General features: G+C 33.2%; 3 protein-coding genes across 4 annotated transcripts; 2 read left to right on the forward strand and 1 right to left on the reverse strand.

Annotated features, from left to right (window-relative positions):
• The first annotated feature begins 7,153 nt into the window (after positions 1 to 7,153).
• On the forward strand, positions 7,154 to 8,262 carry LOC118040480 (cold shock domain-containing protein 4). The gene has a single exon (XM_035047442.2). It carries the CDS (start codon positions 7,253 to 7,255, stop codon positions 7,868 to 7,870), a length of 618 nt encoding a protein of 205 aa, XP_034903333.1. The 5' UTR covers positions 7,154 to 7,252; the 3' UTR covers positions 7,871 to 8,262.
• Positions 8,263 to 10,315: 2,053 nt separating this feature from the next.
• Positions 10,316 to 12,409, forward strand: LOC118040474 (7-deoxyloganetin glucosyltransferase-like). Of its 2 annotated transcripts, none has more exons than XM_035047431.2 (2): positions 10,316 to 11,009; positions 11,089 to 12,409. In XM_035047431.2, the coding sequence occupies exons 1-2, from the start codon at positions 10,481 to 10,483 to the stop codon at positions 12,003 to 12,005; spliced, it is 1,446 nt and encodes a 481-aa protein (XP_034903322.1). In that variant the 5' UTR covers positions 10,316 to 10,480; the 3' UTR covers positions 12,006 to 12,409. The 2 variants fall into 2 exon arrangements, with proteins under 2 accessions (XP_034903322.1, XP_034903323.1); XM_035047432.2 differs by having other exon boundaries at positions 11,092 to 12,409.
• Positions 12,410 to 15,743: 3,334 nt separating this feature from the next.
• On the reverse strand, positions 15,744 to 20,131 carry LOC118040473 (auxin transporter-like protein 5). The gene is made up of 8 exons (XM_035047430.2): positions 19,725 to 20,131; positions 19,435 to 19,620; positions 19,174 to 19,286; positions 18,865 to 19,048; positions 18,523 to 18,620; positions 17,438 to 17,645; positions 17,070 to 17,327; positions 15,744 to 16,337 (listed from the first exon to the last, which is right to left on the reverse strand). The coding sequence occupies exons 1-8, from the start codon at positions 19,878 to 19,880 to the stop codon at positions 16,065 to 16,067; spliced, it is 1,476 nt and encodes a 491-aa protein (XP_034903321.1). The 5' UTR covers positions 19,881 to 20,131; the 3' UTR covers positions 15,744 to 16,064.
• Between the last annotated feature and the right edge of the window lie 6,444 nt (positions 20,132 to 26,575).

A 26,575-nucleotide genomic window follows, 5' to 3' on the forward strand; every position in this document is an offset into this window, starting at 1 on the left:
TAATAATTGTATAAAAATACGAGCATTGCTATTTTTACCTGGATGGGATAAGATATTTAAAATAACGATAAAAAAACTCAGATTAATTTATCAAATAAATTTAATTCATTACTATAAATGCTAATAAATAAATACAAAATTAGTGTATTTTTTTCCAACATAAGAGGACAAGAGTTAACTGATCAGGCCGATTAAATAGTGTCACAATTCACGCATTCATTGTGTTAACATTATTTAACCCTGGCTAAAAAATAAAACAACAAAATATTAAGAAATTATATAAAAAAAATCAAAAGAGTAAAATAAAAAGATTAACATGTGAAACTCAAACACGTGGATGATAAGCATGATCATAATGACTTAACCTATTTGATAATTTTTTTCTTGTTTTTCCTTTCCTTTATTCTTTTTATGGATGGCCTGGATTGAGTTTTAATTTATCATAAATTGGATTAAATCTAGAAGTAAGTCGAGAAGTTGTCAAAGAATTAAAGATGAGATTTTAAAAAAAAAATATATCATATTATATTGGATTTGGTTAACTTGAATTAATCGACAAAATTTACAATCCTAGTCATTAACATGATCTCAACTACGAATAATTTATTTTAAGCTAGATGATTAAAAAAAAAAAGAAGATGAAATTGCATTTTAAAAAAAGAAAAATGAATTGAAAAAAAAAAGGGCTTGAATGTTATGTCTCGACTCGTCAAAATTTTGATCCGTGCTAAGGATCAAACCGGGTCTAATGATTTATTTTTTTTAAATTTATTATGCATTAAAAAAAAAAAATATATATATATATATATATATATATATATATATATATATATAAACAAATCCCTAAGAAGAGCCTAGGAGTGCGGGTTGTGTGGCTCAACACGTCCAGGCCATTAAAACAAAAAAGAACTTAGGCGCACTTGACTGGTGGCCTGGGCTCGCTTGCTTGGGCTTTATTTTTTTTCTTCTTTTTAAGAGGTAACTAACTTGTCATCCATCTCTATTTTTTAAAAAATAATAATAATCAAACAATACATCGCCTGCTAAACACAAATGACATGTCGTTTGCCTATTCAGATTGCAGTCTCCACGGTGGTGGCTGGAAAATCAAGGTAGACTCATTTCCCTGCTTGAAAATCCATTTAAACCAAGCAACACCTCACAAATACTCTTGAAACACCTATAAACTAATTTATCAACCTAAAAAATCCTAGAAACTATCATAAAACACAAAATCAAAATGAAGTAGATTTTTTTTCCTCAACTTCAATCTACTTTTTATATTTTAGGTTGAGATTTTAAACAACCATTATTAAGCTATTATCTTCAAATGAAACCTGTTGACACCATGATAAACCAATTTGGTGGCAAGAATACGTGAAAATATTGAATTTCTCTTCTACATCGAAATCCAACAAAACTTACTATTTCCTTCACAAACAGGGACTTGAAAATAATGAAAATGAAATCTTGTATCAAAATTGAATTTTAAAAAAATAAAGAACTGAACATTTCTAGTTTTGAAATTTTAAGGACTAAGTTGTACTTTTCACACTAAATTTAAACATACCACCTGTATTCAATATCTTTTCTATGCCAGTCCTCCTCTCAATTTTGCGACACAACCAATGGTTTACCCCTAGTTATTAGTTTTTTATAGTGTGTGATAAACATTCAAACCTCAGTTTGGAAGTGGCATGCCCATCAAAACTAAGGTTGAACCTAAGTTAATAAAAAGCAACAAATCCATGTTTTTTGTGCTTTTGGATTAAGACCCCACTTCCAACATATCGAGGAGTGTAATAATTTTTGCTTTTAATTATTTTTAAAAGAGTCTTTGTATTAAAAAAAAATATTAAATTAATTTATTTATATTTTTATAATTTTAATGTATTGATATTAAAAATAAAAATATATATATATAAAATATTTTTATATTTTTTATATAAAAATTATTTTTAAAATACACTACACCACACTTCCAATCTAATTATGAAATTATTACATGTCATTTTATTTTAAACAACAATGTTAACCAATCACTCTTTAACTGTATTTTTGTTAAACAACAAATTAAAAAACAGTTTTAACTAGATAAATAATTTTTAAAATCTAATTTTCCAAACCAAACAAACCTTGTTTGTAAAATCAATTAAGTTTGAAGTTTGAAGTCTAATTTTTAAAATCACGCTATTCCATCGCCACATGATGCTTAGAAGTTTGAAGTCTACCTTGATGGAATAGAGGGACAAGACCTCATCGATAAGTCCAATCCAACAGATGCTTTGACTTTGAATTGACCACCTTTGACTAGTCTTCGAGCATTCACAGTTTAAAAAAAAATAAAAAAATCTACTGCTACAGAAGTAATAAGATTAGAAAATGCAAATGACGACAAACAACGGTTGTTTCAATCACTAGCCGACAAAGGTCTAGATTGTCACAACCGAACTAACTTGCATGTAGCCCTCTCGAGAGGAATGCACCCTCGGCCTGGTGCTGTCGACGTGCAAAAATTGAAAAATGAAGATGAATTTCGAGATACACTTCATGGCCGAAATACTGTAAAGAAAAAAAAAACTTTTAGATTTTAATCTTTTAACATTTGAATGGACTATAATTGCAAAGGAAAAGGTATATATCATAAACTTGCTATCGTGATAGAATTCGGTATGTTATCCTGTGTAGGTTTTCTTAACGTAAAAAAAAATCAAAACTTGTTAACGTGTTTTTTAATAAAACAATTAATTATAAATTTAAAATATAATTCATATTATATGATATATTCTTTAAATATTATCATGACAATATATTATATAATATTTTTAAAAAAATATTAAGACTGCAACGTATTAGATCGATCTTGGTTAATCTGTTAAATTTATAATTTTGGTCATGAGATCATGATAACCCCTATAAAAAAAAAAATTAAAATAAATCATAAAGCTTAATTCTTAACCAATCCAATATTAAAAGAAAAATTAAAAAAATATTAAATTAAATAAAGAACAAAAAACCATATGAATTAATCCAAGTTAATCTGCTAAACACCCAATCCAAGTCATGATATTTGAATAACCCTATAAAAAATAAATTTAAAATAATTACAACGCCCAACATTCAAAACTAACCCAGTGTTTAAGGATGAGATCGCAGAAAAAAATAAAAATAATAACAAAAAAACTCAAGTCAATCGGAGCTAACCTGCTAAACTCGTGAATTAGATCATAAGATTGTGATAACTTCATAATAAATAAATAAATAAAAGATACGAAGCTTCCTTTCTAATAGATTTGAAGTTGATTGTTGAAACCAAGAAAAAAAAAAGATTCCATTGGACTAGGACAATTAAGAAAAACTATGAAGTTCAATTTCCAAACAACTTAATATTGAAATATTAAATTGAAAAAATAAAAATAAAAATAAAAAGAAGAAGGTTGAGTTGTTGGAGGGTAAAATTGAATAAAACATATTTAATCAAAAATATATATATAAAAAACGGAGTCAACTCGTTTCAACTTTCCAATCATGTAACTCCGATCATGAGATCAAGATAACCCCGTGATAATCAAATTAAAAAATAATATGAAGCCCAATTAAGAAAACATTTAATTAAAAAGGGACAAGAAAAATAAACATATTCAATGTTTAAAGTTGAAATCAAGAAGGGAAAAAACAAAAGGAATTCACGTGACCAAGATAAACTACACATAAAATATATTGAAAAAAATTACAAAAGTCCAATTCTCATAAATCTAATAATAAAAGTTGATATTGAAAACAAAAACACTAGATAAAAATAATAAGATTTAATGTTTTTAGAGTAAAATTGAAAAAATAAATAAATTACAAAATGACAAAAAAACCGAATCAACTTAAGTTAACTTTTCAAACCCGTGATCCAAGAGGATAACCCCATGAAAAAAAAAATAAAAAATATTACAAGGCTTGATTAGGAAAATATTTAATTAAAAATGAATCCAAAAAAATAAACAAAGTCAACTTGTCAGCCCTGTAACCCATTTATGATATCAAAATAATCTTATAGGAAGTGAATAAAAAAAAAAGAGTCAAATTTCCAATCCAAAAATCCAATAGAAAGCAAATAAAAATATTTATAAAACCTGGTTTATAACCAACTCAATGTTAAAAGGTGAAATAAAAAAAATCATTTAAAAAAAACAACAAGAAAATATCTTGAGTTGACTCGAGTTAATTTGTTAAACTTGCCACCCGAGTCATGAGATTAAAATAAATCCATATAATGCAAATAAAAACAATTACGAAGCCTCATTTCCTAACATATCTAATATTGAAAATTGAAATCAAGAAAAAAAAAATTAAAATTCACGTGACCAGTATAAACCCAACAAAAAAAAATTTATAGTATAATTTTAAAGATAATCTAATAATAAATGATAAATTTTTTTAAAAAAATAAAAAATTAGGTTGTTGAAGAGTTAATTTGGAAAGAAAACTACAGAAAAACATAAAATATCATTTCAACAGTGTTTTATAGGTGTTGTTATGGTAATATAGCTACACTTTCTACCATCTTTTTTAATTTAATTTATTTTTGATATCTTCGGTCATGATATTTGTTTGATAATGCACAATAAATGGAGGAGAGGGAACACAAAAGAAAACTAACTTATTAACCTTTGACAAAAAACACTTCAAAAGAAACGACTGATGAAATAAAACTGATTTGATTTTGTGGGTTAACCTTATCAAAGCACCTATAATAAAAGAACTATATAAACAACAACAAAACGTTACTGCTAAAATAGCTTTTTATTTATTGATTCAGAGTCCCTAATGAGATAACTATATTATACAATATACTAAAAGAGATCAATATTTTGCTATTTATAAATTAACTATTTATCAAGATACAAACTAATGTGAATTGAAGCAGTATAATAATGTAATTGTTCTTGCTCGAAAAACTTGCCAAGCATGTAGCTGGGGGTGAGATTGTCTTTTTCATGAGATACATTTGGTATTAAAAAAATAATTGGGGATATAATGATCAATTTGGATTTTTTGAGCTGCAGTATAGATACCAATTAGCTCTTCAAGAAAAAAAAAAATATATCTGGATTGGATGCTTGTTTTGTCTTTCTAAGAAAAATAAACAGTGTATATATATCCATTCCACAAAAGGAGGGAAAATATATAATCATGTTGAGGGGCTTTACCGTCTTTTCATTTTATTGAACAATTCAATTACAAAATTATCTTTGGGTTTCAACAAAAATAAAGCTGCATATAGGGATGTTTCTATCATTTACATAGAACTGCCACATCACTTCTTAGGTTAGCAACATACGTTGGGGCTTGGCAAGGCTACCACACCCCAAATGTCTGGGCATGGCAAGACTGTTAGACACTTGGCACTTGGATTAAACATGTTTACCAGACCTAAGATGCTCGAGTATGGCAAGACAGCCAAACCCAAGGCGCTATAGGTTTGAGATGGGCGCGAGAGCCATGTTAATTGGGTGTTGTAGGGGATGCCATACCCAAGAAATCTAGGCATGACACCAACAAACCCAAGTAACTCAGGTTTGGCAAAGGCACCAGACCTTGGGTCTGAAAGGTGTCGGCAAACCCATGTCTTTTTAGTTTGGCATTTCAGCCCAATTCAAGCTTTTAGGCTCCGTTTGTTTGCAGGAAAGTGGTTTCCTTTTGGAAAATGAATTCCGGGAAAAGTGAATTCCGGGAAAGTATTTTTCGATGTTTGGCAGTGTTATGGAAAATGAACTGTAAAACACTTTCTAGTGTTTGGTTGTGTTATGGGAAAATGAACTGGAAAATAATTTATTAATGAATTAATTTTTTTTTCAAGTTTATCTAATATATATAAAATATTTAATCACTTACAATAAAAAAAATGAAATCTAAAAAGTATTTATAATGATGATTTTTTTTATTATATCCTATATTCATACATAGCTTATTAAAAAATAACGAGGAACAAATCTTACAAATTAAAAAGTTGAATGAGAATGAAATTGAAAAAAAAATATATAATTTCATAAATTATCTCAAATAAAATAAATAATAATCAAAATAATAGAGATCAAATCTAAATTTTTTTTTTAAAAAATGAAAGATGAAGAAATTAAAATAATAATAATCAACATTTCATAAATTATTTCAAATAAAATAAGTAACAATAAAAAAGAATGAGAACCAAATTTGATAGATAAAATTTTTTAATAAAAATATGATAAGGAAAAAGCAAATAGCAATTATAAAAATAAGGACCAAAGTTAATATAAAAATAAAATTTTAAGAGATGAAATTGAAAAATAAATATTCAAAAAAAATATATATATACCAATCAAAAGTTTGAGGATTAAATTTAATATAATCAGCAAATAATGACATTTCTAAATTTTTCACAACTTTCGGAAAGTGTTTTCCCCTCAAATTTTTCAGGAAAACACTTTCCTGAAAACCAAGCCAAATTTTTCTTTTACTGGAAAGTGTTTTCCATTGACCAACTTTTCTACTGGCAAACAAACACAAGAAAGTTTGAAAGTGATTTCCCGAAAATTCATTTTTCAGAAAAACAAACACAGCTAAAGGGAAAACACTTTCCTGAAAACCAAGTCAAATTTTTCTTTGACTGAAATTGATTGGAAAGTGTTTTCCGTTAATTGGAAAGTATTTTTTGTTGACCGGAAAGTGTTTTCCGTTGACCAACTTTTCTAATAACAAACAAACACAAGAAAGTTTGGAAAATAGTTTCCCGGAAATTATTTTCCAGGAAACAAACATGGTCTTAGATTTAATATGATTGCCAGATTTAAAGAGCTTAAAACATTGTCTATATTTTAAATATTTTTTTATATATTTTTTTAAAAATATATTGATTTGTTGGGAAGCACGGTTCAATATGCAGGGGATTGCTAAAATTTCTTTTGTCAAAACAAAAAAACATATCGAGGACGAATAGCTATGTCAAAGTAAAAACTTAATCAAAATTAATTATCAATTACCATAATAAATACATATTAATTATGAATCCAACGGTCACAAACTCACCACCACAAAAATCCCTAACCATTAGACCTCCTCCAATAGCCGTCTCTTTGTTATTCGCAAAACAAGAATCGGACGTGTCACTCACACCCCCCCCCCCTCTATATAAATACGCGTTCACCCACATCCCAAAGGCCACGCAACCCTTTCTTGTATCTCTTCTTTTCAAAATTAGGGTTTTAGTTTTCAAGAAAACGGCATGGGTGAGAGGCAAACTGGGAAGGTCAAGTGGTTCAGTGACCAAAAGGGGTTTGGTTTCATAAGCCCAGATGATGGCAGCGACGATCTTTTTGTCCACCAATCTTCCATCAAATCCGAAGGGTATCGCAGCCTCGGAGATGGTGAAGAGGTTGAGTTTGTGATTGAAAACTCTGATGATGGCCGTACTAAGGCTGTTGATGTCACTGCCCCCGGTGGAAACCCAGTTCAGGGCATCCGATCCGGAGGGGGCTATGGCGGTGGCTCTGGGGGCCGCGGAGGGGGCCGGGGCGGCGGCGGATATGGAGGTGGAGGAGGATATGGAGGAGGAGGTGGTGGGTATGGAGGTGGAGGTTATGGAGGTGGAGGTAGGAGAGGTGGTGGTGGTGGCGGGTACGGAGGAGGTGGCGGGTATGGCGGTGGAGGTGGTGGTGGAGGGTGTTATAGTTGTGGGGAGTCGGGGCATATGGCTAGAGATTGTCCACAAGGTGGTAGTGGCGGCGGCGGCGGAAGGTATGGTGGTGGAAACGGTGGTGGAGGAGGCGGAGGAGGCGGAGGGTGTTATAATTGTGGCGGGTCTGGTCATTTTGCTAGGGACTGTCCTAATAGTGGACGTTGATTTTAGTGTGAGGATTGGAAATAGTAAAAGAATATGTGATTTCTATCATGTTCTCTTTTACTAATTTATTTCTACCTCTTTTTTTACCATTGTTTTTTAGTTCTGTTGTCTTCTAGGTGGTCTTATCGTGGTCGCTCATTTTGGTTTCCATTGCTGTTCTTCTAAGATTTTAATGAATGTTTTATGGTGGTGATTTCTGCATGTGTTTGGGTGCTTCTGGTTTAATTTGTTTTGCGGTATCAAATCGGTATGATGGTGATAGGCCTTGAGTAGTAGAGAGGGATTGGATCTTGTTGAAGGAAAGAGTATCTTGCTTCAAGCTGTAATCTCTCACTCTTTTTCTAAAGTGTTTATACACAACATATATGAATATACATGCTGGTTTGATTCAATGTTCGCTCCTTTATTTACTGTTATAATGCTCGAGAATGCGACGCTTCTCGGGGTGATTGCGATTTTTGCATCTGTTGATGAACAGTCTTTAGACTGTTGAGAGTCGAGAGCCATGAGGATGAATCTATTCTTTATTGACCAACTTTTTACGCTGGAGTGGTCGTGTGGGGGCAAATCGCAGATTTGCAGGTGCTATTAGTCTATGAGCCTTTCCCTTTCTCTCTTTTGGAAAGGTTGGAACACGTCGGTTCATAAAGCTCATGAATAATGCACAGCTTAAAGCCATCGCCAATTATGGAGCTCCCTGTTCTGCTGTACCTTCTTCTGTGCGTCCCCATTTCACCTGGCGGTCCACTGCTTTGAGACCCTCTACTTGTTCTTTTGATTAGTGGTTAATCCTACGTATATGCTCTCTTCATTAATTTCATTGGATAATGTTTGTGTTGAAAACGGGCTCCATGAACAATGTTGGCCTGCTTGGCTCTTACAGTCCACCTGAGAACTGGCTCATTTAGGTGGTCCTGGAAGTTCTGCGATCCATGGCTTTATTTTCTCTGTCGGTGAAATAATTTTGCGTAATTCACATGCCATCTTGGATTCAAAAAATGCCTACCATAATAGGTATGGGGTTATAAAGAGAGCAATTCAGGGAGGTGTGTGGCGGAATTGCCCGTTAACTGCTGTGCCTTGTTTGGCTTCCTTTAAAATTGAAATGGGACCGAAGGAGGCTGTCCACTGTCATGAAATAAATGTGCTCTGACCAATCTTGAGTGGCATGTAGAAGCATCCTTCCAAATGGTGGACATGCTACAAAAAACTACGAACATTTGCAGAGGCTGTCAAGTACTAACCATTTATATCCTGAGTTGTTTAGCTTTTATTTCTCTGTGTCGACTGATGCTCTCCTTCCCCTTGTTGTGGTGACTTTACCTCCGTCAATTTCAAAAAGAAAAATTAACTTTAAGGTGGACCTGGAACCCTTCTCAAATTATTGTGGGCCTCACCAGTGAGGTCTCCTTTTTGATAAGCATGATCCACGATGAATCCACATCGATTTTTTTATTTTCCTTTCTGAATATTTTAGAACAAGTTCATGTTGTAATTTTGCATGGGCCCAAGTCCGGTCCTCAAAACCTCATGCCGGGCCTTTTGGTTTTGAGTACTGGGTTCCCACAAACCGAACAGCAGAACATTTGTATTATTGCCCATTAGTCAATGCTTATTTCGAGAGATCAAATTTCTGGTTATTTGGGCTGGCCGTTAGCTCTGCGTGCACGTCTCGACATGTTTACCTCTTGGCCAAGACTGTCTTGGTAGGTAGCCACCAGGCACTTCAGAATACACCAGTTTCGCACTTGAGATCTTGGTCTAGTGGTGGAAGGGGCTTGTTTCCTTTCTCTGCACCAGGGTTCAAACTTTACTGTGCACGCCTGTCACCCCCGCAATGCATTACATGCTCATTGGGTTTGCAGGATGTTCAGTAGGCCGTGGGATTAGTCGTGGTGCGCGTAAGCTGGCTCGAACACTCACGTAAAAAAAAAAAAAAAAGAATACACTAGTTTCCACACGTGGCCCCGGACATGGATGCCAACCACGCTTTGGGGCATACCAAGCATTAAGCATTAAAAATTATAAAAAAATTAAAATATTTTATTACCCAACAATCACACACAATATCCATATGAAAGTACAAAATTACCTTCAAATACTAAGCTTATGTTTTGTCTATTATAAGGTTAAAGATGTAATTATACTATGCATTAAAATTTAAAACCCCTAACACACTATTATCGAGCAGCACAATATTTTTTTTTTATTAAAAAACTAATGCAAAGTAAAAAAAACTCTAAGTCAACGATTCTATATTTTATTGCTTTTAGGGCAAAATAATATTTTTGCTATGAAAAAAAAAAACATCAAGGGCCATGACATATTTTAATGTGTATTGGATTTTTAAATAATTTTCACTCTTTTCAACTAATTATAAATCAGGAAAAAATAATGTCGTCATCATATTTTTTCCACTTTTGAAGTTCATTTTATTTTGTGTTGGCCCGATTGCAAGTTACCATACGGCCATTTTGAAGTTAGGGTGCTCTATATATGTGGCGTGTGTGAGAAAGGGTTCAAAACTTTCAACATTTCTATAAATCTCTCCTCTTCTTCTTTCGTTCTGTCACTACTGTTGCATTTTGATTTACCCATATTGCCAGCACAATGGAATCCAAGACAGGAGCTTATCATAAGCCTCATGCTGTGGTCATTCCAATTCCATTTCAAAGCCACATAAAAGCAATGCTTAAATTGGCAAAGCTACTTCATCACAAAGGTTTTTACATAACCTTCGTCAACACAGAATTCAATCACAACCTTTTCCTGAGGTCAAGAGGCCCTCGTTCTCTAGATGGTTTGCCTGATTTTCGTTTTGAAACCATTCCTGATGGGCTCCCTCCTTCAGATGTTGAGGCCATGACCCAAGATGAAGCTTCTCTTTTCAACTCCATTACCAAAAATTTCCTGGCTTTCTTTCGACATCTTCTTGCCAAACTCAGAAAGAATAGCTTGTCTTCGAACTCTCCTTCAGTAACTTGTATTGTTTCTGATGGTTTCATGTCGTCTTTCACCATCAAAGCTGCTGAAGAAATTGGAGTTCCTGTGGTCATGTCTTTTACCATGTCTGCCTGTGGCGTTATGGCATTTAAACAACTCAATACTCTAAGGGTCAAAGGGTTAACTCCACTTAAAGGTACTTACTTTGCAGCTGAAAATGTGTTTTTGAATTGGGGAGCTTGCTCTAAACTACAATTTCATGTGTTTTTTTATAGCAGATGAGAGCTATCTTCACACAACTATTGACTGGATTCCAGGTATGAAAGACACATGCCTTATGGACTTTCCATTTGCTCGAAATACGAATCCAGATAACTATATATTTAGATTCTTGATGGATAGTGTTGAGGGTGCCGTTAGGGCTTCTGCAATTATTGTTCATACCTTTGATGCATTAGAGCCAGATGTTTTGGATGGCCTGTCATCCATATTTCCTCGTGTCTACGCCATTGGCCCTTACCAGTTACTTCTTAATCAAATTCCTGAAGATGGTTTAAAGTCTATTGGCTACAGTTTGAGGAAAGAGGAAGGAGATTGTCTCCAATGGCTAGACACCAAGGAGCCCAAATCGGTGGTTTATGTGAATTTCGGCAGTTTAATAGTAATAAAAGCAGAACAGGTAGTTGAGTTTGCAATGGGACTGGCTAATAGCAAGCATCCATTCCTTTGGATAATAAGGTCAGATTTGGTTATCGGTGATGCTGCAATTTTGGCAGCTGAATTTGCAGAAAAAAATCAAGAACAGTGTTATATTGCCAGTTGGTGTCCACAAGAAGAAGTACTAAATCATCCATCAGTAGGGGTTTTTTTAACTCATAGTGGTTGGAATTCAACTATTGAGAGCTTAGCTGCTGGAGTCCCAATGATTTGCTGGCCATTCTTTGCAGACCAACCAATGAATTGTAGATATACTTGCAAGGAATGGGGAATTGGCATGAAGATTGATGATGTTGTCAAGAGGGAAGAAGTGGAGAGGCTTGTAAGAGAGCTAATGGAAGGAGAGAAGGGTGTGAAGATGAGGGAAAAGGCCATGGACTGGAAAAAACTGGCTGAAGAGGCAGCTGGACCAGATGGTTCATCATCCGTTAGTTTGGAGAAGTTGGTCAATGAAGTGCTTTTGTCAAACAATTAGTTTCTGACTTCAGACAAAGCTGGAAAAGTCAGGGAGGAATAGTCATGTAAGGAAAGCCCCGGAGATTCTATGGAAAATGGAAAACGTCGAAGGAACGTCATGCTAGACTCTACTTTATAGATGCCGGCGCTTCGCAGCGGCCGTCCTTCTGGAGCCACGGCGGAGTTCTGCAAATGGGCAAAATGACAAATGGTGTGTGTTTAGTTAGCGTAAACAAAATTGTGTTCGCCTAGTTTCAAATCAAGCAATGAGGACTGTAAGTAAAAAATGACAGAACATGTCTTGCTTGCTAGATCAACAATAACAGTGACAGAGTTGGAAAAGTCAGGGAGGAATAGTCATGTATCTTGCTAGATTGTATTTGCTATAGGAAAAGAATAAAAAGAAAAGGAATTTTATTTTCTTGTCATGTCCTTAGATACAAAGATAGAATTGATTCAATCTTGAAGTTTCTTTCTGTCGATCTTGCTGTTATTTCCATATCTTGAGAATGGGATGCTTCTCTGTATGATTTTGATTCGATTGAGAAAGCAAGGCAGAAGGTGAACTTGACGAATAGTACTTGGGACTCTTCAAAGTCAAGGGCCATGACAAAATGTGATCTCTGCTGACCCACTTTTGATCTTACGAGCTTCATTTTTGTATTGTCATTTTTTACCTTCGCTTTCTCCAAAGATTGAAACACGTAGAGATCATAAAGGAGATATTCTTAAAAATAGCTAGACTAATAAAAATAATTTATAAATTAGTTGCATTACTTATCAATTAGATTGTGATTCTCCCGTATCTTATTAAGATTTTGGAATTAAATGTAGAGTTAAAAAAATCCAGATCATTTTACATGTAAGCTGCGGGTTCAAAAAAAAAAATTAATGTAAAAAATATTTATATGTTGTTCAGTGTTTTTTAACTAGAAAAATTAAATTAAATTATAAAAAGATTGATCTTATATGACCTGGTTGATTTAACATGTTCAAAAAACAATTCAACACAATATATAATTTTATTTTAAAAAATATCAAGACGATATTTATTTAAAAAAATTAACAATATATTAAGACAATATATTAATTCAATTTAGATTAACCTTAGTTAACATGTCAACTACGCTAACTATAATAACCTTATAGAAAAAAAAAAAAAAATATTAAACTTAATTTTCAATAAATTCAATATTAAATTATGGAATTTAAAACAAAATTCAACTTAAAAAATAAATTTAATAAACTCAATTAACTTATCAAATATATATTATAAAATTAAAATAACTCTATAAAAAATAAAAAAAAAATTATATATAAAATTCAATCCTCCATTAAAGTTTTTATTTCAGGACATCTTCAACCTAGTCTAGATCAACTCCGAGCGTCCTGGTCTTGGCCTTCAATCCCATTCTTGGTCTTGGGTCCATTGAAGCCCGAGTTTCCCCGCACCCGAGACTCTAATCCGCCCTCACCTTTGGACCTTGGAGTGGCTTATATCCAATCCCTCACCAACCCGAGTGTCTCAGATTCAGTCTCGACCAAAGTACTAGATTAAAATTGTAAAAACAAGCTTTGAAAACCGATTCTTTTAGTTTTCAAGTGATTTTAAAAAGTTTGTTGTCAATTTTTATCCATTGAAAACAACATTTTTTTATATCTTGGTTTCAATTCCTAAATAATAATAATAAAAAAAATTAGAAAGCAAAATTGATACAAAACAACAAGAAATTTTATGGTGTCTGTAGACCTTTGGTTTGTTGTCAATTTACGTCCTGTTAGTTATCTCTTGGGGTCATTTTACTTTTTAAATAGATATAAATAGAAAAGAAAAATTAATATTTTTTCCAGCTGCGTTACACAGCGTGTAGCATTTTAATTAAATGCAACTTTAGCCCTTGAAAATCACAAAAATATAGATTCTGATTTAGAAATCAAGTATGTTTTTTTACTCCATCCTTGTTCAGGAAATTTAAAATTCACTTTTCGTCACCACCTTCAACTAGTTGTCAATTAAACAAAATCATCTTTAAAGTAGCTTGCTCCATATGCATAAACGAAATCATCTTGTTGGATATTGTTAATGCAATTCTTAAATTCTCTCTGGTTTTTTTTTGTTTACTATGAATTTGAGAAGCAAAAGACATTTTAACAGAGCTTGATTACTCGCTAATTGAACAAGATACGATTAGAGTTCTGGTTCTTCAATCACTCGATTAGAAACAACTGAAACCAAGAAGAATGTCTCCCCCACATGTATTATTGTCTTCTTCTCTGTCGAATGAAGGAGGGAACCATGTAAGAGCCTAACCAATCTTTACAGAAAAGATTCGAAGCTTTGTTTTTTCTTGGGCTCGCATGCTCTTATAAAGGGATCTTGGTCTGTCATAAAAGGTGACTTTGAGGAACTTTGTGACTGTGCTGTTATAAGCTTTATAGAATCGATGGCAGATTATAATTACATTCCTGCATCACACACTACATGGTATCCAGTTCTAGCAGCCTTTTGCAATCATAAAATTGAGCTACAGTTAGCTTTCAATCCTTGCGTCAACCACCATCTTATCATCGAGTCAAGTCACCCTCTCCTATCATGGAGGGAGCTCGGTGTAGTTTGCATAGAAAGTAACAAGGTCGTGACTTTGCTGCATGACATATCATTTTCAAGATCGATCTCGACACCCCCGTGGCTTGTTCCGGGGGGGAAACCAGAGGTAATTTAAGGCGACGTGAAAAACTGATTTGTCATTCTCAGTCCGTGAAAAATCGATACACTAATTTTCATGAAAATTCAGAGAAATAAACTAATTTATTTGACGAGGCATCGTGGAGAATAGACGAGGAAAAGAACAATTCCAGTTCTACGCTGTAGATTGAAGAAGAACGTTCTATTTAAGCCTCAATTTACAAGTCTCAGGGGCCCGAATTGATGGTTATATGAGATGATGGATTTCCTTCTTGGCCACCGGAATTTCAATATTTCATCATATCATGGGTAGTAAAATTAGGATTTTTTTTTTTTTTTAAATAGCATTGTTTGCTAAAAGTCTTGAGAAAACATAAATTAAATTTTTTTTTGGAAAATAGCAGAGTGTAAACATATTCACATTTTAAAATATTATTTTTGTATATAATCGCTATTTTAAATAGTAATTGTTTAATTAATGATGTTTCAAAATATACAGGGGCATGGCTAGAGTGAAAAAGGGAGGAGCTTGGGGCACAAAGGAAAAAAAAGGGTAAAAAATAGAAATAAAGGAAAGGGGACCTGGCCACGAATCAATATAAACTATATGTAGGGTCTTATTGAACAAACCCTTAAAATATAAGGATAAAATTGTGTGTTTTAGGAGGGCCTTGACTAAAAGTATTCTCAAATAGAAGGATAAAAATGCACAATATAAAAAGCAGGGGGGGGAGCTGACCCTTTAGAATAAGTGTAACTCTGCCCATCGAAACATATATAGTTTTGACTATACCAAATACATGAAATTTGGCCCGAAAACTCTACCTGACAGCCAAAAAAAAAACAAGTCTTTGCTGATTAGTCGTTTTTATTTCCATGTAGTCTCTGTTATAACTTATTTGGCGTCATTATCCATTCTCACAAATTAAGACCTCTAATTAGGTGAGACAACCTTAAGTTTTTAGAGGGTCTATTCAAAGATATCCCCTTTAATGGCTGTTTCTTGACTCCTGCAGAAGGATGCTGGAGGAGAATGACAATGGTAGGAAGTAGGATCTTGGCTAAGGGAGGTGCGAAACATTTTGGCATCTCATATCTAAATTTTAAAAATGTTAAAAAATTTCTTGCTACTGCTTTTTTTCCCTCCTTGTAGAACACAAAACAACTTTCTAAGCAGATTAAAGACAGAGAATGATTACAAAAACAGGATGGAACGTGTTTGTTTTATGAGTACATGACAGATTTGACAAGCCAACCACGTTATGAGTTTTCTATCCTCTCTGTCCACGGCCTATCGAGCAAGCTGATTAAGATGGCAAGGTCCTTGATCAAAGGGTGGAATGGAGATGACTATGGGAACTTCGGAGTAAGCAATTTCTTATGTGGCCAAAATCAAGGGGTGCGAGTATGGTTTTGTGGGTGGTGAAGTGGCGGAGGAGCTGCTGTGGCATTGAGGTGTGGCAATGGTGGTGGCAGTGTCGGAGGTGGGCATTGGTAACACTTTGTGAAGAGGCCAAAAGTATCAATTTGGTGTATGAAATTTGTCATGCTAGCCCATCCACCGAATCCAAACCCAACAATTAGCACCCACACCACCACAAATGTATTGATCATGTACGCTCCTACCCATCTTCCCGTGTACTTTGATGGCTGCTCCACTGCGTTCTGCAATCACAACGATTAATCACAAAAACAGAAAGTCACACAGTGTCCAAATTGAAATATCGAGTCAAGTATGGACGTATTGAGACTTCCTGTTCTTGTGGGACTTCTATTTATATGTTACTACTTGCAGTTGTACAGAAGAAAAAGGTGCATCAAGAGAGACAATTTAACAGAGTAGAAACAACAAGATCTGAAGAATCTCAGGTACGAATAGATACCTCTGAGACGCCTGCGTTTTTGCAAGCCGATTCCCAAAACAATCATTAACCATATTTTGCTCCGCCCTTTTCAATTATTAATTTTAAATCTAGAAAATGATAAAATATACTTTTCATCCTTTTAAATTCATCAATATTTCAACATATAATTATATATTACTCCGCTATATGATCATAATCATATCATTATCGGTTTAGGAGAAAGATCCGGGTCTGGTCTGCTAGGAAGTGACCACACGCTACCACTCTGCATTTCTTGATGTTTACACATCGCCATCATCCGTAGTTAAATAAAAAGATTTGGACAGGCTTAAATATTGAATCTTAATTCTTTCACTAGCTACTACTGTTCAGTCAAGCTTCGACATCATTTGGAGTCTGACAAAAGCAGGCATTTCCACCTACCAGCATCCTCAGGCTAATTTGCTAGCTTCTCCATGTTTAGGTTTAGTTCTAAGAGATGAGAGGATAGTAAAGTAAAGCGGTACCAGTAGGAGTGAAGAAGGTGGAGTACCTCTCTTGCAGCAGATGATTTAAAGGTGAACATGTGGGCTAGGGCAGGGATGATATAGACCGTGAAGCTAACAAGGAGCGATCCAACAGAGGAATTGATAGGTCCAAAAAACGGGAAGATGATAGCTAGAAACCAAATGGGAATGACCACAGGCAATCTAGCGGCAGCCCTTTTGCACAAGCTCTTGCATTCATGCATCCCTATCGCTTTCTCCCACACAAAGTATAATGGTGTGCATGCAAACCCAAATGTAATAAACTGCAAACACATGAATCAAACACTACCTCGTTATTTATGTGTGTGTGTGTGTGTGTGTACTCTTAAGTGAAAATATACGTATACATAAATGCATGTGTGCAGGTGCGTGCCTGGTGGATGAGCATTAAAATGACAGCCATGTCTCTGGAGGAAGATCTTGGGAAGAGAGCAAAGGCATTGGAGTGATTGAGAAGCATGTCACCAAATGCCCAGTATACTGCTGCTCCTGAGGGAAGTGTCAAAGTCAGAACATACAGAGTAGCCAGTAAGTATATGGCCTTGAATTTCTGAGGCTTCCACATAGCGTGCATGATTTCCCTGTTACACCAAAATTCATTTCTTTAGTTAAATGAATTATTTTGTAATACTTTAGTTAAATTAATAAAATTTCTATTATTTTTTCCAGCTGGTACTTCTCTAAGCCAGCTCCAATTTATTTTGAGTCTGAGTAAGATTGAATTGGGCCTAATTGACTGGTAATTTTTTCTGTATTTCACCTCAATCCATTTTGTTCCTAGCTTATTAGCTATTGAAAAGCCCATTTACAAAATCTAGCAACGATCTTAGTTCCCAACAGTAATCAGCTTTTAGGACAAATTCCAGGACAACTATAACATTTGAAATCGAAAGATCAGGAATTTAATTAAGTTCTTGCATTAATTGAGCAGTAAAGGAGTCACTGGACAGTTGTCTTTTTCCTTCTCAGCCAGAAATCAAGCACAGGAATCACTGATAAAACTGGACCCCTCATGGCATCTTCTAGTGATAAAAGCAAAAGAAACAAGTAGAAAAGATGATTGGCTTCATGGATGTGAAGTATTTTTTTTTACTGTTACATTTTTTAAGTTTTTTTTTATTTAAAAATATATTAAAATAATATAGGTTCAGGGAAACAGAGAGCCTCCACGTCTAGCAATTTGAGCATTAAAAAATTAGCCATAAAAGCTCATACTCAGAGGTTGGCCATTAGATGATCCCTCGAACAGATAATGTCCTGGCAATCGAAGGATCAGTCATTTTCACAGTGACGTTAAGCCCTTCATTTTATCCTCTTAAATTTTATCCCTTTTTCCTTTTACTTTTATGACCAAGTTCAAAAGAAAAGACATTAATTAACACAATTCATAGAAATTCAGAAACATTAATTCTGTAAATAACGTAGAAGACACGAACTATAAATCTAGGTTTGTCTTACACAGTAACGGCATGCCCCCCAAATGTGTAGAGAATGTTTGTGGCCCCAGTGAAATATAGCACCATTTTTGTTGGGCCCGAATGCTTAACACCCTCCACCTACACATAATGATTCCATTCATCACCATCATCAACACATTATAATATCGATTAAGAGCTTAATATAACAAAACATTATTCTAATTCTTGACGAGAAAGGATTTGGTTTAACAGAGTTCAAAGACAAATAGCATGTGAAGGGCAGGTTGTCCTAATGTGATGGGAAACGTGTCATATATGGCTCCATTGCATGCAATCTTAGCTTGGTGCTTAAAATAATAAAATGGTGGGAGAAAATAGCTACCTGGCCATGAAGTAGGGAAGCAATGGTGAGGTACCAAGCGGTGTAAGTAGTCATAATAAGACCAAGAAATGACCAGATTCTGTAATTGTGAAATGAAGGGATGAACACTGTGGTAGCGCAACAAGCCCCAAAGATGTAAGTCCAAGTCCTCTTGTCTAGATTATCATTTATGTAATATATGTTGCTGCAACAAAATTAAAGAAACCCAATGTTCAGGCTGGTGATTCTTTGCCGTGGAGAGTTCCATGTTTAAGAATTGAAACGATGATAAAGATGATTAAAGAAGGGGTAGGTTTTTGTAGCCCGAACCTTGCACAGGCTATGAGTTGAATGACAGATCCAAACAGAAGAAAAGTGCAGTTAAATGCCAAACCCACGTTCCTCCAATATTTTCCAAGGAGTCCATCAAGAACCTCGAACCACTGCTTGGTTGATAATAATAAAATTAATACACAAAAAAACATGGTAACCCATGTTAAGACATGGATTTGATCAACAAGCTGAGAGAGTTTGAGAAGACTTTGTCTTGTATTCTCTGTATGTGTAGAGAGTGAAAATTAATTTACTAACCTGGATGACATGGTTCCTGAAATCAACCTTCTCTCTTTCCTTTCTTGTTCTGTATTCTACATAGAGAATGCTGATTAGATAAGCTGTCCAACTGCCCAGCAATCCATAGAAGAGCTGAAAGCAGATGCCTGATAGCATCCCTAGTTGAGAAAACGAGTATGGTAATGTAAGCAATACTTGAGCCACCTGGAAAAAAGAATTAAGAACAAGCAAGCAAACTAATTAACAAAAAACTTAATATGCTAAAATAAAATTAATGAAAGATTGTAAGTAGGAAATGCATATAAAACCTGGTTTGAAGCACAGCTAAACCAGGCATCATAAACAGAACCACCATTCCATAAGAACTTAGAAAATTGTGTTTTCATGTCGTCAGGCTTCCCTTCAGTCTCCATCTCCACATAGTTACCTACTATCGCTGTCTCCACAACCTTATCAGCAGCCATTGCTATCTCTCTCTCTCTCTCTCACACACACACACACTTGTTATTAGTTCAAGTGGTGACTATGTAGATATAGCAGTAGTAACTGCGATAGGCAGCGTGTCAATAGTAGTAAAGAAGGTTTCTGAGATTAGAAATGGAAGTGAAGAGAAGCATGTCTTAGTAGTGGCATATATAGATAAGACAGGAGAGGTATTCTTGAAGGTTGGGAAAGGCTGAGTTTGAAAGGTATTTTAGATAATCGGGGTTTTGGGAAGAGATCGTCCTGTCGACTTTTTGGAGCTTAAAGTTTGTGTTTTTTTAAGAGATATTATGTTTTTAAGCTCCCTTTTCTGATTATGGTTTTTGCTAGTAATTTTTATTAGGTTGTTCAAGTTGGTTCGTGGATATATCAAATTCATGATCTCATCATGTAGAATTAGATTCGTGTGTTTATTGTTTTTGCTAAACAGAGTATTTTAAGAAAATATATTTTTATTTTAAAATATATTACAATGATTTTTTTGAATAAATAATTTTTTATATCAACATATAAAAATTATAAAAAACAATAATTTGATTATTTTTATAAATAAAATACTTTTAAAAAAAACAAAATTACTACAATATTCATGATAAAGTTGCAAGTACTTTCGGTTGAGTAATTAAAAACAAGTTGAGTCAAAAGTAAGTGTTTAATAACCTTTTCAAAATTAAAGTTATGAAAACTTATTACACTTAAAATATTGGTTTTGATAAAGCTAAAATTTGAATTTTTTTTTTAATTCATGTTTTTGAAAACACATTTTCAAACGAAGCTTAAGAATTCATAATATTAAACCCGACTTGGCTTAATAAGTTAACTTGAATTAAATTTTAAATTAAACCACGTGATAGTTAACTAGATATCATAACCTGAATTCTAAGTTTATAACCCGCAACACAGGAGCGGTGTTATAAGAACACCTCATATTTACGCAAAATCCCAAAACATATATATTATAAAATAAATTATATAAAAATTTCGTAGCATTTCAATATCTTTCAAAATATTATATTCTTTAAAACTAATAAAATTAAATAACACTTAAAAAATTCTCATCATTAGATAAAGCAAAACAAATAATCCATAATACTTAGAGACAAAAGCATAACTATAAAGTCAAAATGATACACTTGATTGATCTCGAACATAACCCAAACTAATCGAATCTAATAAACTTGATAAAATGTTATTGTTGGGTCAACTGATTAACTACCATCACAAGTCAACTAGTCAGCCGAATTGGACTAACTAGTCAAGTGGTAGCATCAAACCAACTGGTCAGCTAGTTTGGACCAATCGATCGATTGGGATTTCCATAATCCAGAACTGCTAGTCCTCAAAATTATAAATTCCCCAACAATTAAGTTGTTCCTCTAAAACCTATAATTTCAATTTATAATCAGTTTGTTTTAAGCCAAAATTAACACCTTAAACACCAATGAAAACTCTTAAATCATTCATATATCAAATTAATATATTAAACATCATAAAAACCCTAAAACACTTCTTTAAACCATCAACTATCAAATCCCTAATCGAAACAATAGAAAAGGAAGTCATGATGCTTGCTTTTTCTACTCTTTTTAATATCAAAAAACTAAAGTTTAAAATTGAATCTTTTAGTGAATATGAGAGGGAAGTCATGATAGGAAAAGAATAGAGGAGAAGAGATAAAAATCAATTTCCTAGCAAAAATCCTCTTCAAATACATAGGTTAGGTTGGTTTCTTAAGTTTTGAGCTAAATATAGGGCTTGGGTTTGATGAGCTAAAAAATAGGTTTTACATAAGATAAGATGATAACCTAGTTGATTCAACATGTCAATCCATAATCCAATTAAAACATGTTTTGACTTAAAAAAAAATGATATCATTTAACATCTTAAAAAACCATTGAGACAAAATTGTTTTGAATTTAAATTAACTTAAATCAACACAAGCTAATTCCTTCAATAGTTGAATTATAAATCAGGCTAGGTTTAAGACTTTGATGATAATGTAATTTTTTCATAGTTTTTATTGCCTCACATTGATAATAATTGATTTTTAAATGTATTTGAACTTTGGAAAAATATTAAATCAATACTTTTTTTAAGTGATTTTAAATATTTGTTATATATTGATTATCAAATAGTTAACATAGATTTTTTGCCCATATTGCGCCATGATGTGGGTCAATTTTTTTCTAACTTAAAAAAAAATATTCAAATGATGATAAACTTAGCAAACTTGGGTTAACTTGATTGATTTGCAACCTAGGATAATCCTAAAGAGAGGAAAGGGGAAAAAAATAGGAAGTTCAAGGCACAACAAAACTAATTTTAAAGGATAAAATTATAAAAAATAAATTTCAAAAAATAAACTTGAAAGAAGAAATCTTGAGTTAACCTGGGTTCACTCTACTAACCAACAACCCATAACATTAGATTAAGATAAGGAAATTTTTTTAAAAACCTAGAAAAAAAAATTCAAAGCTAAATACATGAAAAAAAAAAAACATTGAAAAAAACTTGATTCACACTAGGTTAACTTAACAAACCTGCAACCCAAGATAACCCTATATAAAAGCAAAGCATAAAAATATTAAATCTCAAGACCTAATAGCCCAACATGAAAGGATAAAATTTTAAAAAAAAAACATTGAAAAAAAATCCAAAGCAACCATATTAAATTAACTAACCCACGACCCGGAATAACCTTGGATGAAGGAAAGAGAAAAAAAAAAAAAAAGCTCAAGGTCTAATAGTGTAATGTCAAATGATTGAATTTAAAAAATATATATAAAAAGATAGAATTTAAATTGGACTAATCTTTGAAACCAATAACTTTGGTCATGAGACCGAAATGACCCTATAAAAGACAAAAAAAATATTGAACAAGATTTTTAACCATGAAAAAATTATATATAAAAAAAATATAGTAATCAAAACAATGAGGATCTATTATAATATAAAACTAATAAAATAAAATAATGAAGGACTTAATAAAAAAAAAGGATAAAAAAAGAGCAACGAAAAGAACGAGGATCAAAATTAGATAAAAAAAAAACAAATAAAATAAAATGTTAAGGACTAATTACAAGAAGAAAGATAAGTTAAGAAAAGGATAAAAAAAAAATCAAGAGAATAAGTATGATATTTGATATAAAAACAAAACAAAATCAAATGGAAATGTATGAAATTCAAAAAAATATAAAAAAGAATAAAAAAAAAACCAATAAAAAAGGGATCATAATTAAATGACAAAATAAATGGGAGGACAACTATGATGTTTTACTAATTTGACATGAATTTCAAGGAATGAAAAGAGAAAATAGAAGGAGAAAAAAAAAAAGATCAATCGTCGCCAAACCATCATGATTTGAGCAACATGTGTCATCTTATAAGTTTCACCTTTCATGAACGCTTCGGACAACACAACGATTATGAAGTTTTGATCTCCGCATGCGTTATTTGAAAGGTGTGGACGACTTCTACTTGTAAGTATGTATTTTTTAAGCATGAGCAACCTTTTCATTTTTATTATTATTTTTATTTATGAAAATAATACTTTGTTTTTAATCCAGAGTATAAAAAAATAATAATTAATGTAATCAAGGTACATCAGTACATATGGGATAATTCAATAATTAATATTGAAATTAAAAAACCTCCAGAAAATTTTGTTTGTTTTCTAGCTCTTAATTGAAAATTACAGGTGTAATGTAATCGCTTTTCTTCAAAGCTTAATTATTTAGAGAGCGTGGGTGGCTTCTCCGCACGAGTGGGTCTCCACGCTTCCCAAGTTGATGATTACTGCAGTAATTTTGTATATGTCTAACTTGCCCTTGTTTAACGCCACATTCGCATTTCATTATTTAATTGATTAATTTCAATGTCCATGTACAAGAAAGGGGACAAATAGTTTCTAGTTCTTGATGGCATGATAATTACTCGATCACGAAAGGTCTTTTTGGTAAGAGTTGTGAGGTAAAAAGCAAGCAAGTGCGATTTAAACAAAAATATTTGTATAAGAACAAGGCACATAGGGGGGTGAAAGAAGATAAATAATAATAATAATAATAATAATAATAATAAGCAAGGGAATGTGTGAAGAGAAATTATAACAAAGTAGACCGCATGATTGCAGCCAAACGGGCGTTGTCGCTTTACAGGAAGAAGAAAGCTGCTTTTATCACATGGCCTAAGCTTTGTGAACTCGAGATTCCTACCCTCCCCATCTTTCCAAGCCCAAAACCCAAAATTCCTTCTTCATTTGCATGTTGTAACTAAAAAATCAAGAACACTTGCACAGATATACAGACCACATCAGAAACCAGTGGAGACTTCGCTAGATCATGCGTCCGAGGAAACTTGCTTCTTTTTGTATTTTATTGTTTTAATTCTTTGGATATTTGCCAATGTGCTTGACTGTTTGCGTTCTTCTTTACATTTCTCCTGTTTTCTCATCATTTGGATTCTCTTCACTTCTTCCTATATAGTTGAGGACAGCAAGATGTGCTCCTCGACTATTTTTGCTACAGCACAACCACATTTTGCATGACCATGGATTAATGGCTGGGAAAAAAGAAAGTAAAGAAAAGGAAGAAAAACAAGAGTGTGCTGAACCACAGTACTGCTTTTTTAAAAGAGAGACAGGAGGTGATATATCAGAAAAAATCCGAAGAGAGAAATTTTATGAGACCTACCACAGAAATTATGCTCAAGATCCCTACTGTACATTTTCCACTTTTCCTTGACACTGCTCGGTACTGTGTTCTCTTCAACAGCCCCTTCTTTTTGAATTGGAAGGACTCGCCTCGAGAGATTATTGATTACCTATCATCTCATGATTATACATCACAATGATTTTGTCTTTTTATAAATTATTTAGAAAAGAAATATCCATCTTCCTGTTGCTGAAATTATTAAGAAAAGGCATGACATCTCCAGGTGTAAAAAAAAAAAAAAAAAATCCTTTATTGTGTTGATGTTGTGGAACATATTCATGGGGTTTGTTGGGGCTCCATGTTTATATACTCCTTAGTATAAGTCATGCTTGCAAGCCACTGGGACCAGAAACATTCCCTGTGAGAATTGTGTCTCCTTTGACCACATATTGTTGCCTGCTTAATTGTTTGCATCTGTCCTCCATCAGAACATACAAGCATTTCGACTGTGTAGAGGCTAGCTATAATCTCTGATATGTCTATCAATCTTTCTTGGTCACATGAATTTGGATGCTCATTGTCTGTGGGAGCTACAGTGGAGGTTTTTAGCCATTTGTTGGCATCATTTCTCAAGGTTAATTACGAGCCAGTTAATATTTACATTTCACTGTCTACCAGAAGTAATTTTGTTTAATCCCATGATGCCATCAAAATATAATGTTACTTTATGACCATTCCCAGCAGTTGTGGCAGGTGAATTCATTTTCTAGGACAAATAGGGCGAGCCTACCATATCACTATTGCTAGAATGATGTTAAATAATCTTGATCTTAATTTTGTAGGTTTTGGATTTGCTTTCTAAAGATTACTAGTTTGAGTTCCACAAATCTCAGGATCATTGTAGACTTACATGGTTATTAATTTTAGAATTCTTAAAATTAGTTGACACGCGCGTAAACTAATCTAAATATTAAGTTAATCTAAAAAAAGATAAAATAATCTTCATCTCATGAGCTGCTACAGTGCACTCTCAAACAGCTAAATTGTGTAGCTGAGACAGAGAAAGATGGAGGGTTTGAAACTAACATCGATGATATGGACATGACAGGGTAAAACTGTGTCTTTGAACTATATTTTGGAGTCCTTAAAACGGGGAACCATATATTAGACAAGAGATACATGATGGATTTTCTGTGATAATTTTGGTTAAGAGACAAAAATTCTTTTCCAAAATTGTGCCTCAAGCTCAAGCCATACATGGACACAAAGACAAAACCTAACTAATGATACAAGATTAGCATGTTGTGGGATCTAGCACGCCATGCCTGCAGAAAGAAATGAATCACAATTGTGATAGATCATGCTAAAGTTATAGCTTATGATGAACAATAATCATCCCTTGCTATGATTTTAATTGCAAGAACCAACAAGCAAGAACACAAAACATGTTGGCTATGACGGATTTGTTTCTCCTTGAAGGAAAATTAATCATCATAATCATGAATTAACTTGCAACATTAATCCTCTCTCAATGATGTGGATGCCACCTGAAACAAGATATTGGCTAGGTTGTAGTAACTCCCTAGATTAGCATTTTATGTCCTTTCTCAGAGTTCCTTTTTTTTTTTTTTTTTTCCCGGCAAGATCCGGAGAGATTTTCGTTGAAGAAATTTGCACATAGTTTCTCTTGAGCAATGATTAAGGTCCCCAACCGTATGAAACTTTAGGCATCAGTTCAACTCCTTTTACTATGAACAATTTTTATGAATCCTGTCTATCTCTTATCAGAGCAGCACGCGCCCATGTTTGCCTTTCGGCACTCAAAAGAGGGATGAGATTAGAAACTACAAGCTTCATTTCATATTCATGTGGAGTTATTTTTTAAAATATTTTATGTTTATAAATATATTAAATTTAAAATTTATTTTTAATATTAGTATATCAAATCCATCTAAAAATATAAAATAAATTAATTTAAAATAAAATAAAAAACTTCTTTTAAAACACTTATAAAAATAAAAAAAAAC

This window comes from Populus alba, chromosome 4 (assembly GCF_005239225.2).
Source record: "Populus alba chromosome 4, ASM523922v2, whole genome shotgun sequence".
Classification (NCBI taxonomy): domain Eukaryota; kingdom Viridiplantae; phylum Streptophyta; class Magnoliopsida; order Malpighiales; family Salicaceae; genus Populus; species Populus alba.

Excerpts from the sequence above, each read along its gene's own strand:
- LOC118040480 (XM_035047442.2), top strand. The coding sequence starts at position 7,253 with ATGGGTGAGAGGCAAACTGGGAAGGTCAAGTGGTTCAGTGACCAAAAG.
- LOC118040474 (XM_035047431.2), top strand. The coding sequence starts at position 10,481 with ATGGAATCCAAGACAGGAGCTTATCATAAGCCTCATGCTGTGGTCATT. Across the intron at positions 11,010-11,088 it reads AGGGTTAACTCCACTTAAAG|CAGATGAGAGCTATCTTCAC; the intron begins GTACTTACTTTG and ends GTTTTTTTATAG.
- LOC118040473 (XM_035047430.2), bottom strand. The coding sequence starts at position 19,880 with ATGGCTGCTGATAAGGTTGTGGAGACAGCGATAGTAGGTAACTATGTG. Across the intron at positions 19,287-19,434 it reads TCAGGAACCATGTCATCCAG|TGGTTCGAGGTTCTTGATGG; the intron begins GTTAGTAAATTA and ends TCAACCAAGCAG. Across the intron at positions 17,328-17,437 it reads TTTTAATGCTCATCCACCAG|TTTATTACATTTGGGTTTGC; the intron begins GCACGCACCTGC and ends ATGTGTTTGCAG.